This window comes from Pipistrellus hanaki (genome assembly GCF_964339955.1).
Source record: "Pipistrellus hanaki genome assembly, chromosome: 9".
Classification (NCBI taxonomy): domain Eukaryota; kingdom Metazoa; phylum Chordata; class Mammalia; order Chiroptera; family Vespertilionidae; genus Pipistrellus; species Pipistrellus hanaki.
In genome coordinates, this window is record NC_140511.1 from 64,178,401 (window position 1) to 64,192,860 (window position 14,460).

General features: G+C 36.1%; 2 protein-coding genes across 2 annotated transcripts; both read right to left on the minus strand.

Annotated features, from left to right (window-relative positions):
* Positions 1-334: 334 nt before the first annotated feature.
* Positions 335-1,290, minus strand: LOC311628466 (olfactory receptor 5B3-like; the record flags this gene model as incomplete). Its single annotated transcript, XM_084895687.1, has 1 exon — positions 335-1,290. Exon 1 carries the CDS (start codon positions 1,277-1,279, stop codon positions 335-337), a length of 945 nt encoding a protein of 314 aa, XP_084751813.1. The 5' UTR covers positions 1,280-1,290.
* A 12,213-nt stretch (positions 1,291-13,503) lies between these two features.
* On the minus strand, positions 13,504-14,460 carry LOC311628467 (olfactory receptor 5B3-like; the record flags this gene model as incomplete). The annotated part of the gene is made up of 1 exon (XM_084895688.1): positions 13,504-14,460. Exon 1 carries the CDS (start codon positions 14,446-14,448, stop codon positions 13,504-13,506), a length of 945 nt encoding a protein of 314 aa, XP_084751814.1. The 5' UTR covers positions 14,449-14,460.

Sequence of the window (14,460 nt, forward strand, 5' to 3'; positions counted from 1 at the left end):
TGCTTTTTTCATGGATTTGTGTGGGCCATGTTTTCCAAATATCCTTCCATTGTGACATGGTAGAGAAAAAATGAACATGTGAATAAACTAAATATAATTAATAAGGTTCATTACAAGTAAGAGCCCCAACATTCTTAAGGTTCCTTTTGGTCATCCTTATTAAGACATCATTTATTTGGACACAATATTTCATTTTTTCTAGATGACAGGCTTTTGAAGAAAAACAATGTCATTACCTCAGTAATTTAGGGGCATTGTTGAGCCTTAAAATGTGACTTATTGCAAGTTGAATATCTGAAAGGAATGAAAATAGGTTATTGTGGATCCTACAACTTTATCTTGCAAAGTCTAGAGACAATCTTGCCTTCTCAACAACCTTCTTGAATGCATTTTTGACCTCCTTGTTTCTCAAGCTATAGACCAGAGGGTTCAGCATGGGGATGACCATAGTATACAACACAGAGGCAATTTTGTCTGTGTCCATGGAATGGCTGGAGCTGGGCTGTAAATACATGAAGATGACAGTCCCATAGAAGATGGAGACTGCAGTGAGGTGAGAAGCACAGGTGGAGAAAGCCTTTTGATACCCTGAAGATGAGGGCATCTTTAGGATGGTGACAAATATGAACAGGTAGGAAATCAAGATAACCAGGAGTGCAGAAAGGATGTTGAAGCTTGCCACAAAAACAAGAATCTGCTCATTAATATGCTTGTCTGAGCAAGAGAGAGCCATGATTGCTGGAATATCACAGAAAAAGTGATGGACCAAATGAGACTTACAGAAAGAGAGGCTGAATGTGTTTCTAGTGTGAACAGAGGCAGTCAGAAAACTATAGACATAGGAACCTATGGCAAGACAGGCACACACACCTCTTGTCATGGTGGTGGTGTAATGTAAGGGTTTGCACACTGCTGCATAGCGGTCATAAGCCATTGAGGCCAAAAGGAAATTTTCCATAGTGGCAAAAGCTACAAAAAAGAACATCTGAGCAGCACATGCATTGTAGGAGATGACCTTGTCTTCTACAAGGAACCCAGCCATAACCTTGGGAGTGACAGCTGTAGAGTAACAAAAGTCTACCAAAGACAAATTACTAAGGAAAAAGTACATAGGAGAATGAAGTCGAACGTTCATGAGAATCAAAATGCTTATCCCCAGGTTTCCAACCACAGTGATGAGGTAGATGAAGGTGAACATTATAAAGAGGGGGACCTGCAGTTCTGGAACATTGGTTAGTCCAAGGAGGATGAACTCAGTCACTTCTGTATTGTTCTCCATGGATGTTTTTGGGAATCACAAGATGTCCTATAGCAATGAGTCATAAAGAAACACATTGATTAACAAAAAGTCAATTGAAACACATAGATAGAAAAGTGATAAGTACACGCACATTTTTATTATGGCAATTAGATCTAAAGTATGGGTTTACCAACAAAGTTTAAATGCATTCATTACCTATAGAGTTACACATTATTGAAGTTGAAGTATAATGAATAATTTCCCACTTTTTAAAATACTGTAAGCGGATTTGTATAAACAAGTAATGTCTTAATCAACATGATGTATTTGAAATAAGTATATGTGTCATGTCATATCCCTGAACCTAGTGAATGCTTATACTTCTATGTTGCTTATGTGCCAGGAAATGCTGAAGACACTTTACATCTATATTCATTATTTTGTCTCAATAAATTTATAAGATTAACTAGTTGTTACCTTATTTAACTTATAAGGCACAGAGGTCCATCAATGTTTTTAAGTTTAAAAATTATTACTGCCAAAGCCAAGTTATAGACATAGGCAGAGAAGTTCTTCAGTTAATTGGTATTAATATAAATAAAACTGAATTTAATGGAACTTGCAATTACTCTTTGTCACCATTTCTTTGAACTCAGTATTCAACATTTTAGTTAAGTAGCTGAGACCTATGTGTATGATAGATGGGTAACTGGACAGACAGGGGCATGTACAACTAACTGGCATTTCTGAGGAGAAGACATTGAGCACTGGGTACAGGACTTGGGTTCTCAGATGAGCTAAATATCAGTCCTTCCATTTGCTACCCAAGAGTTTTGGGGTTCAATCTACGTAGCCAAATCTGATTTTCTCCATATATTAAAAGAAGATTGTAATGAAATTAATCTCATGGTATTATTATGAGAATTAAATAAAATAGTAGATTAAATACAATGATTAAAATTTTTTGCTGTAGGATGTAGAGCATAGCCTGATAAGATTTAGCTATAATAATATTATCAGGAGAAAATGAAAACCTTTATGTTTGTTTTAGAAAAGTGGATGATAAAGTTTAGGGATTCAGGTCTGGATGAGTTTTGAAGTCTTGCAACCTCTCTCTCTGATATCCTTTTTCTCACACACTTGGTTCACTGAGATACTAGTATTTCTGGTGTTTTCTCTGTCTGTCTGTCCTCAGTGAGCATAAGTAGCTATTCTAGCCTTCCTATATGAACCACTCATTGGCATAATTTCTTTCTTAAAATTCATATATTAACATGAGTTGAAAGAGTTTTCTTTCTTTTTTCCGACATTTCTCTCTTTCTTTGTAATCCTCAATCTAGGACGTGTTTAGAGAAAGGAAGAAATAAAGGGAGAGATAAAGGGAGAGATAGGGAGAGGGAGAGGAAGAGAAAGGAGAGAAAAGAGAGAGAGAGAGAGAGAGAGAGAGAGAGAGAGAGAGAGAGAGAGAGAGAGACAGAGAGACAGAGAGAGACAGAGAGACAGAGAAACATCAATTGGTTGCCTTCTTTAAATGCCCAACAGGTAATCAAAATCACAACCCTGGTATGTGTCCTGACAGGGAATCAAACCTGCATCCTCTTGGTGCATAGGACAATATTCAACCAACTGAGCCACTCTGACCAGGCAAGAGTCTCTTAAACTCATTATTTTCTTTCATTGATATCATGTTACAATTGATTCACGGAGATTATAGTTGAAATTTCCTAAATTGTTGGCTGCTTTTAGCCTCCAGGTCTGTTTTGGTGTTGGGATTCATGTATAAACTTTATATATAAATATGTTCTTGAGTCAGGACAATGTTTTAAATCTTTTTCATCTGAATTTGAGAACTTTCAAAGGACACATCATTCACTCATCATTACTCTGTACCATTGTCCTAACTCTTTCAAATCTTCACTTTACGGATGAAGCTCTTGAAGTCAATAGATTCATCAACCTTTGACAATCATAAACACTTGTAGAATATAGTATGTTCTGCAAATAGTAAAAGCTATAAGGATATAAAATTATATTTAGGGATGTGTTTAAATATGTGTATATACATAAACACATCTTTTCATTTAATCCTCATAATATTATAATATCATAAGATATGTGATACTATAGTTCCAAATTTACCATTAAGAGAACCGAGGACTTGAGAAGCTATGTAAAGCTCTACAATTGCACAGCTAGTATGAAGAAAACCCAAGATTAATGTTCAAATCCATCTGTGACCAAATCAAAATCTATACTTTTAGCCTTTCACCATCAACATGTAGGTATGCTTGTAATACTAAAGATGAAATCATAAGGAAAAGATTGCAATGGATCTTGTTAATTCAATTGCAAGTTTTATTTAGTTTAAAGGAAGGTAATTTCACTCTCTTCTGCTTTAAAAAAAACTTGGTGAAAGCAGAACAGATAATAAGTAAGGTGAAATTAAGATTTATTCAATAGAACCATTACTTTTTTTGCTAATCATTTTTAGGAACGCAACATAATGTTATTTCATAAGTTTCAATGTACTTTTTAGTGAAGAAGTTTTGAATTTAAACCCCAGTCTCAAGTCACTGTTTTAGAAAAAAAATTTAAAACACCTACTTATGTGCTCAAACAACTCATAGCAGCTATAGTTCCCCCATGGATTTTGCATAAATTACAGTTCACACTAAAAAAAATGTGTATTAAGCAGAAGATTACCTTGCTGCTGAAATGGAAGGCACAGTGATTCCTCACTAGTGGTACTGAAATCTGAAATCTAACCATAGAATAATGTACATATACTCCTTTTTACTTTATTTATTTATTTATTTATTTATTTATTTTTAAAATTAATTTCTGTATTGATTAAAGTATCACATATTTGTCCTCAACCTCCCATTCCAATCCCCCACCGGACCCCTCATGCCCCATCCCCTTATTGTCCTTGAGCACTGTTTAGGTTCATATGTGTGCACATAAGTCCTTTGGTTGGCTTCTCCCTTTTATTCCCACCCTCTCTTTGAGGTCCAACAATGTGACTTATGACTGCCCAATACCCAGAACTGAAATATCATTGCTGACATGTACACATAAGGAACTGTTTGACATTGAAATTGGGTCTCAAAAGAACTGGTGGCCCAGAAAGAAGCTCACTACATTCTAATGCATATGCCTTTCAGCATGATTATTGCTTGTCTCATTTTTGATTCTTATAAGTATATTTCCAGTAGGATATGATCTTACTCATCTAGGGGAAATGGTGAACAACATAGACTGATGAACAAAAACAGACTCAGAGATAATGTATATATACTCTTGGTGATGTTCTCTAACAGGTACTGGTCAAAAGAATCTAAGATCTCTATGACAAGTAAAGATGGAGGAAAACCTCAACATGAAGTCAGAAACCTCAGAAACCTGGGTACAAGTTTTAAACCCACCAGTAATACTTACTGTGCTTTTGGAGGAACCACTTGTCTTCTTGCTTCTAAAATAAAGAACAAAATTACCACCCCTACGTAATTTACAGAATTGTGCCTGGAAATAGCAAATGAAGAAAGCTGTGTAAAACAAAGGGGTTATCATTTTAAAGTCAATCAATACAATAGAATATTCAACTTGAGATGTTTCCTCTGGCCAAGATTGCAGGCTCATAGCAAATCCTCAGATCAGAAGTCCAAGGGAAGGCCCACATGTACTTAGGGTGTGTAAATAACAGCCAAGGGGGCTAAGCACTTTTAAATGATGTAATGTTGAATCATATTGGGATTTCAGGGGCTAACTCATGGGAATCAGAGAGGAGCCATAGAGACATGGAATGGTTTGGGGTTATTCCCTGTGAGGACTTCTATAGCTCTCATCCCAAGGGCTTAGAAAAGAAGCAATTAAGTTGCCTGTAGGAACCTAGGGCTGGATATGAGGAGAGTGCACACATGTTTTCATATTATTTGTTATTAATTTTTCCTTTTTTATTAAAATAGAATTTATATGCAGCAATGGTACCTACAGTTTTTAGTGTATAAATTTTCAAGTTTGATAAAATGTATATGGTTATATAACCATTACCACAGTCATCATGTAGAAGAGTTCCATCATCCAAACTGAATCTCTGATCTTTTCTTTGTGATTAACCCTTTCTCCCACCCACTGCACCAACCACTTACTGTTTTGTCCATATAAGTTTATCTCTGCAATAATGTCCTATAAATAAAATCCTAGAGATCTTGAGAGGAAGATAGGATCGTGTCAGAGGCCTGAATATCCACAGCCGCAGCGACCACCAAGCATCTGTGACCCCCAGAACGCGGATCCCAGGCGGCGCAAACACGTGCCCTCACAAGATTGCCCCACTGCTCAGCAAAAAGGAGAGAGAGAACTACACAACCAGACATCCTAGATCATGGGGAGACCAAAAAACAGCCCACATATGAAAGAAAAGCAGGCTTCACCAGAAAAGGAAGTAAACGATATAGAGGCAAGCAACCTACCAGAGCAAGAATTCAGAGTAATGATCTTGAGATGGCTAAAAAGAATGGAAGACAAATTTGACAATATGAGTAAGACCCAAGAGGAAATGAAAAAAACCCAAGAGGAAATGAAGATGACTCAAGATGAAATGAAAAATGACATCGCTACTATGAAGAACTCAATAGAAAGCATCAAGAGCAGACTAGAAGAAGCAGAGGATCGCATCAGTGAGCTAGAAGACAAGATGGAAAAAAATAGCCAATTAGAGCAGCTTCTAGAAAAAAAAATTAAAAAGCAGGAGGAGAGCCTACAGGAGCCTTGGGACAATGCAAAACAAAGCAATATTCGAATAATAGGGGTTCCAGAAGGAAAGAAAACCGAGGTAGACATGGAAAACGTATTTCAAGAAATAATGACAGAAAATTTTCCTGAGATGAGAAGAAAAAACCCACACAAATCCAAGATGCTCGCAGAGTCCCAAGCAAAATGGATCCCAGAAGACCGACGCCAAGACATATTATAATTAAATTGGCAAACACCAATGACAAAGTTAGAATCTTAAAAGCAGCCAGAGAGAGACAGAAAGTTACATATAAAGGAACCCCCATCAGACTAACAACTGATTTCTCAACAGAAACTTATCAGGCCAGAAGGGAATGGGATGAAATATACAAAGTCATGCAAAGAAAGGGTCTGAATCCAAGAATACTGTACCCAGCAAGACTATCAATCAAAATTGAAGGGGAAATCAGGAGCTTCACAGACAAAAAAAGACTAAAGGAATTTATCTCCACCAAACCAGCAATGCAAGAAATGCTAAAGGGTCTACTGTAAAAATAAAGAAATAGGAAGCGAAGAAGGAACACAGGGGTATAGAATATAAATGGCATCAAATGAGTACCTATCATTAATAACATTAAATGTAAATGGTTTAAATGCTCCAATCAAAAGACATAGGGTAACAGATTGGATAAAAAAACAAAACCCATACATCTGTTGTCTACAAGAAACCTACCTCAGAAAAAGAGATGCACACAGACTGAGGGTGAAGGGATGGAAAAAGGTTTTCCAGGCAAATGGAAATGAAAAGAAAGCTGGGGTAGCAATACTTATATCTGACAAATTAGATCTCAGAGGGAAGGACATAACAAGAGACAATAAAGGCCACTTCATAATACTAAAGGGAGCAATCAAACAAGAAGAAATAACCCTGGTAAATATATATGCACCCAATACGGGAGCACCCAAATACATAAAAAAAACTGCTGGAGGACATTAAGGGAGAGATTAACAGCAATACAATCATAGTAGGAGATTTTAATACCCCACTGTCACCCTTTGACAAATCATCTAAACAAAAAATCAGCAAAGAAATATCAATCCTAAATGACTCACTAGACCAGATGGAATTAATTGACATCTTCAGAACATTCCACCCCAAAGCCACAGAATATACATTCTTCTCAAATGCACATGGGACATTCTCAAAGATAGACCACATTTTGGGACATAGGCAAAGTCTCTTCAAATTCAAGAAGATAGAAATCATATCAAGCATCTTCTCAGACCATAATGGCATAAAACTGGAAATTAACTACAATAAAAATAATCCAAAGAAATCAAACACATGGAGACTAAACAGTATGCTATTAAACAAGGACTGGGTTACCAGAGAAATCAAGGAAGAAATTAAAAACATCCTGGAAACAAATGACAATGAAAACACAACAATCCAAAATCTATGGGACACAGCAAAAGCAGTTTTGAGAGGGAAGTTCATATCCTTACAAGCCTATTGCAAAAAACTAGAAAAAAGTGTAACAAATGATCTAACTCTACAACTCAAAGAGTTAGAAAAAGAGCAACAAGAAAAGCCCAGTGTAAGTAGAAGGAAGGAAATAACAAAAATCAGAGCACAGATAAACGACATAGAGACCAAAGAAACAATACATAAGATCAACAAAACCAAGAGCTGGTTCTTTGAAAGGATAAACAAGATAGATGGACCTCTAGCCAGGCTAACCAAGAAACAAAGAGAGAGGACCCAAATAAACAAAATCAGAAATGAAAGAGGTGAAATAACAACAGACCCCACCGAAATACAACGGATTGTTACAAAATACTATGAACAACTCTACTCCAACAAACTGAACAACCTGGAGGAAATGGACATATTTCTAGAAAAATATAATCTTCCAAAACTCAATCAGGAAGAATCTAAAAACTTCAATAAACCAGTGACTTGGGAAGAAATTGAAACAGTCATCAAAAAGCTTCCAGCAAACAAAAGCCCAGGGCCAGATGGCTTCACAGGAGAGTTTTACCAAACATTCAAGGAAGAACTAAAAACTATCCTCCTCAGACTATTCCAAAAAATCCAAGAGAAAGGAACACTTCCAAATTCCTTCTACGAAGCCAGCATCACCCTAATACCAAAACCAGATAAAGACAACTCTATGAAAGAGAATTACAGGCCAATATTCCTCATGAACATAGATGCCAAAATCCTCAACAAAATTCTAGCAAATCAACTCCAGAAGAACATCACAAAGATTATACACCACGACCAAGTAGGATTTATTCCAGGAATGCAAGGATGGTACAATATCCGCAAATCAATAAACGTGATACATCACATAAACAAATTGAAAGATAAAAATCATATAGTCATATCAATTGATGCAGAAAAAGCATTCGACAAAATCCAACACCCTTTTCTGATAAAAACTCTTAACAAGGTGGGAGTACAAGGATCATACCTCAACATAATAAAAGCTATATATGATAAACCCACAGCCAACATTATACTCAATGGGCAAAAACTAAAACCATTCCCTTTAAGAACAGGAACAAGACAGGGATGCCCACTCTCGCCACTCCTGTTTGACATAGTACTGGAAGTACTAGCCATTGCAATTAGACAAGAGGAGGAAATAAAAGGCATCCAAATAGGAAAAGAAGAAGTAAAGTTATCCTTATTTGCAGATGACATGATATTGTACATTAAAAAACCCAAAAGACTCCATTAAAAAACTAATTGACTTAATAAATGAATTTGGCAATGTAGCAGGATACAATATTAATGCCAAGAAATCCATGGCTTTTCTATACACCAACAGAGAAACTGCAGAAACAGAGACTAAAAAAGCAATTCCATTTACCATCGCACCAAAAAAATTAAGATACCTAGGAATAAATTTAACTAAGGAAGTAAAGGACCTATATGCGGAAAACTACACGACACTGAAAAAAGAGATAGAGGAAGATGTAAGGAGATGGAAGAACATACCATGTTCATGGATCGGTAGGATCAACATCATCAAAATGTCCATACTTCCTAAAGCAATCTATAGGTTCAATGCACTCCCCATTAAAATACCAACGACATATTTCACCGATCTAGAAAGAACTCTCCAAAAGTTCATTTGGAACAATAAAAGACCCTGAATAGCCACAGCAATCCTGAGAAAGAAGAGTAAAGTAGGAGGAATCTCAATACCAGACTTCAAACTATATTACAAAGCCACTGTTCTCAAAACAGCCTGGTACTGGCACAAGAACAGACATATAGATCAATGGAATCGAATCGAGAACCCAGATATCAACCCAAATCACTATGCTCAATTAATATTTGACAAAGGAGGCACGAATATACAATGGAGTCAAGACAGTTTCTTCAATAAATGGTGTTGGGAAAATTGGACAGACACATGCAAAAGAATGAAACTAGATCACCAACTTACACCATTCACAAAAATAAACTCAAAATGGATACAGGACTTAAACATCAGACGGGAAACCATAAAAATACTAGAAGCATCCACAGGCAGCAAAATCTCAGACGTATGCCAAAAGAACTTCTTCACTGATACTGCCCCTAGGGCAATGGAAGCTAAAGAGAAAATAAACGAATGGGACTACATCAAAATAAAAAGCTTTTTTACAGCAAAAGAAACCATCAACAAAACAACAAGAAAGCCCACAGTGTGGGAGAACATATTTGCAAATGATACCACTGATAAAGGTTTAATCTCCAACATCTACAAACAGCTTATACAACTAAATAAAAGGAAGATAAATAATCCAATTAAAAAATGGGCAATGGACCTAAATAGAACATTTTCAAAAGAAGACAGAAGGAAGGCCAAAAGGCACATGAAAACATGCTCAAAGTCACTAATTGTCCGAGAGATGCAAATCAAAACAACAATGCGGTACCATCTCACACCTGTCAGAATGGCCATCATCAACAAATCAACAAACGACAAGTGTTGGCGAGGTTGCGGAGAAAAAGGAACCCTCGTGCACTGCTGGTGGGAATGCAGACTGGTGCAACCACTGTGGAGAACAGTGTGGAGTCTCCTCAAAAAACTGAAAATGGAACTCCCATTTGACCCAGTAATCACACTTCTAGGAATATATCCCAAGAAACTAGAAACACCAATCAGAAAGGATATATGCACCCCTATGTTTATAGCAGCACAATTTACAATAGCCAGAATTTGGAAACAGCCTAAGTGTCCGTCAGCAGATGATTGGATCCAAAAACTATGGTACATCTACACAATGGAATACTATGCTGCCATAAAAAAGAAGGAATTCTCATCATTTGCAGCAACCTGGATGGAATTGGAGAACATCATGCTGAGTGAAATAAGCCAATCAATGAAAAAGAAACACCACATGACCTCACTCATTTGTGGATAATAAAGAGCATTATAAACTGATGAACCAAAAGATAGATATAGAGACAGTATATCAACAAGTAAACTGTCAAATTACAGCAGGGAGGGGAGGAAGATCTGGGGGAGATAATAGATCAACCGAAGGACTTTTATACATTTATATAAGTACAACCAATGGACACAAAACTCTGGGAAGGGAGGGGATGTGTGGGAGGGAGGGAGGGGGGCAAAAAAAAATCAATAAAATATATTAAAAAATATTTAAAAAAATAAAAATAAAAATAAATAAATAAATAAATAAATAAATAAATAAATAAATAAATAAAATCCTAGAGTATATATCTCTTCTATCTGGCTTGTTTCACTTAGCATGTTGTATTTGAGATCCACTCATATCACTAAATATGTTAATTTCCTAAAGCAGTCATTAAATAGTACCACAAACTGGGTGGCTTAAACAACACAGATTTATTTTCTCATATTTCTGGATGCTACAAACCTGATATCAAGGTGTTAGCAGGGCTGTTCTGTTGGTTCCTTATGATTATATAAGAGAGAACTTGTTTCTTGTCTGTTTCTGAGCTTTTGGGCAGTTTGTTGGCAATGTTGCCTCCTGGATTGTATTTTGCAAGAGCAAAATTATCTTAGTAAAAAATAATGATCTGAAAAATTCTTGTACTTTAAGATAATAATAATAATCAATATTGTCTTCTTAGTTTTCACAAATGTAATATGATCAAATAAAATATTAACTAAAGAGGAAATTTGGTGAAAGGTACATAAGATGTCTGTTTATAACCAATGACATTGAATAAATAATCATTATTTATGGATATATTTTTCAAATCAATCAGGTAGGAAACATATTATAGTCTCATTTTTATCATTTATTAAATAAAACTTATTTCATATGTTATTTTTCACTTAATGATAAATACTAATGTAAAACAATTAAGATGGCTTGATATGATCCATTTGATAGTATGGTTTCTAAAAATTAATATGTCCAAAGTGGTAAATACAAATAGTGAGTGATAATATAGGAAAAAAAGATAGCCATGAAATGCTCTAAAATCATATTGGTTAATTGATTGATGAAAGAGAGAGAGAGAGAGAGAGAGAGAGAGAGAGAGAGAGAGAGAGAGAGAGAGAGAGAGAGCAAGCAGAGACATTGATTTGTTGTTCCACTTATTTAGGAATTCATTAGTTGCTCCTTGTGTGTGCCCTAATCGGGGATCCAACCTAAACTTTGGCCTATGAACAGCATTCTAACTAACTGAGGTTGCCCAGGGCCTAAAATTCTTTTCTGAAGAATTTTAAAATGGATAATGAAGTCATGTAATTATCAGTGGTTCAAATATATTGACTGCTGGGTCCAAATTTTAACTCATACATTTGTTAACATGTTTTTTTTTGGAAATTATGGTTATAATTTATGTGTTGGAAATGAAGTTTTAGTTAGGAAGACAAAGTGACTCCTCTTGTGTAGTGTATGCTCTCAGTAGGAAAATAAAAGAATAATGATAATAGTTTAATTGAGTACTGATCAGAATTATGAAGACTAAAGCAAGAAGTGCAAGGAAGGAACAGTGTCCATGGGTGTGTGGGGTGATGATGGTGTGGAAACATTTTAGCAAAGATCAAAAAGGATTAAGGGAGCTTTCTGAGCATTGGTAACAGCAAGGACAAAGATCCTGATGCAGGAGCATGCTTGGAGTTGTCCAGAAAAAGCTAGGAACTCAGTGTAAATGAGTAGGAGAGCAATAACACAGGCCAGAGATCATCTAACACTGAAGCATCCCTGAATGAGTTGCATTAACCTTTTCTTAGTATATTCAATGAGAAAAATGAATAACATTATTATTAATCAGTGTTGTTTGTTTACAAAATATAAGATAATATAGTCATATACAGAAAATTTTTTAAAAAATTCCTTTATTATTTCTATATCACCTTTTCTTATTCTCTGGCTATTTTGCTTTTGAAAATCATCCTGTGAGCAAACTACTTGTATGAGTGGACTTACTGAAGACAGAAATATTAATACCTGTATAATATTAGGCATATGTAGTTCTGAATAAAATGTGGCAACAAAAAGCATATATATTTAAATACCGATATTACTTTTTTCTTAATTTTAGAATACTGAAATAGTTTTGAACTACAGAAATAATGTTGAACATAAATGTATAATCTGATATATAAATTATTTTAACTTTTTAATTAAAAACACTCCATCTCATCCATTTAAAAAAATTTCCCACTTCTGCGTGTATGTGCAAGTATGGAATGATATTTCAGTTCTGGATGGTGGGCAAATGGTGGTAATGCAGGTCCAACCCTCTCTGGTTTGGTCCTGGGCAACCAGTACACATAAAACTGTTTGACATTGAAACGGGTCTTAAAAGAACTGGTGGCCTAGAAAGAAACTCTCTACAGACTGATTCATATGCCTTTCAGCATAATGATTATTGCTTGTCTCATTTTTTATTCTTATAAGTATATTTCCAGTAGGACATGATCTCACTCATCTAGGGGAAGTGGTAAACAACATAGACTGATGAACAAGAACAGACCCAGAGACAGCTGGACCTCAAAGGGAGGGTGGGGATAAAAGGGAGAGATCAACCAAAGGACTTATGTGCGTGCATACATATGAGCCCAACCAGTGGTCGAGGACAATAGGGGGGTAGGTGAATGAGCGAGGGAGTGGGGGATTGAAATGGGGAGTTGAGGACAAATATGTGATGCCTGAATCAATGAAGAAATTTTTAAAAAGTATGGAATTCTTGTATTTTTTTAATGTATTTGTGTGTGCCTTGTTTTCCATATGTCCTTCCATTGTTAAATGATAGAAAAAAATATGGGCATGTGAATAAACTAAATATAATTAATAAGGTTCATTACAAGTAAGACCCCCAACATTCTCAAGGATCCTTGTGGCCATCCTCATTAAGACATCATTTATTTGGACACAATATTTCATTTTTTCTAGATGACAGGCTTTTGAAGAAAAAAATGGCATTATCTCAGAAATTTAGAGGCATTGTTGGGCCTTAAAATGTGAGTTATTGCATTTTGAACATCTGACAGGAATGAAAGTAGGTTATTTTGCATCCTATACCTTTATCTTGCAAAGTCTAGAGACAATTTTGCCTTCTCAACAACCTTCTTGAATGCATTTTTGACCTCCTTGTTTCTCAAGCTATAGACCAGAGGGTTCAGCATGGCAATGACCATTGTGTAGAATAGAGAGGCAATTTGGTTTGTGTCCATGGAATGGCTGGAGCTGGGCTGTAAATACATGAATACGGCAGTCCCATAGAAGATGGAGACAACAGTGAGGTGAGAAGCACAGGTGGACAAAGCCTTCTGATACCCTGAAGATGAGGGCATCTTTAGGATGGTGACAAATATGAACAGGTAGGAAATCAAGATAACCAGAAGAGCAAAAAACATATTGAAGCTTACCACAAAAACAAGAATCTGCTCACTAATATGCTTGTCAAAACAAGAAAGTGCCATGACTGCTGGAACATCACAGAAAAAGTGATGGACCAGATTAGACTTACAGAAAGAGAGGCTGAATGTGTTTCTAGTGTGGACAGTGGCATTCAGAAAACTATAGACATAAGAACCTATGGCAAGACGTGCACACACACCTCTTGTCATGGTGGTGGAGTAATGTAGGGGTTTGCACACTGCTGCATAGCGGTCATAAGCCATTGAGGCCAAAAGGAAATTTTCCACAGTGACAAAGGCTGCAAAAAAGAACATCTGAATAGCACATGCATTGTAGGAGATAACCTTGTCTCCTACAAGGAATCCAGCCATAATCTTGGGAGTGACAGCTGTAGAGGAACAAAAGTCAACCAAAGACAAATTACTAAGGAAAAAGTACATAGGGGTATGGAGCCGAAAGTCCAAGAGAATCAAAATGATTATTCCCAGGTTTCCAACCACAGTGATGAGGTAGATGAAGGTGAACATTATAAAGAGGGGGACCTGCAGTTCTGGAACATTGGTTAGTCCAAGGAGGATGAACTCAGTCACTTCTGTATTGTTCTCCATGGATGTTGTTTG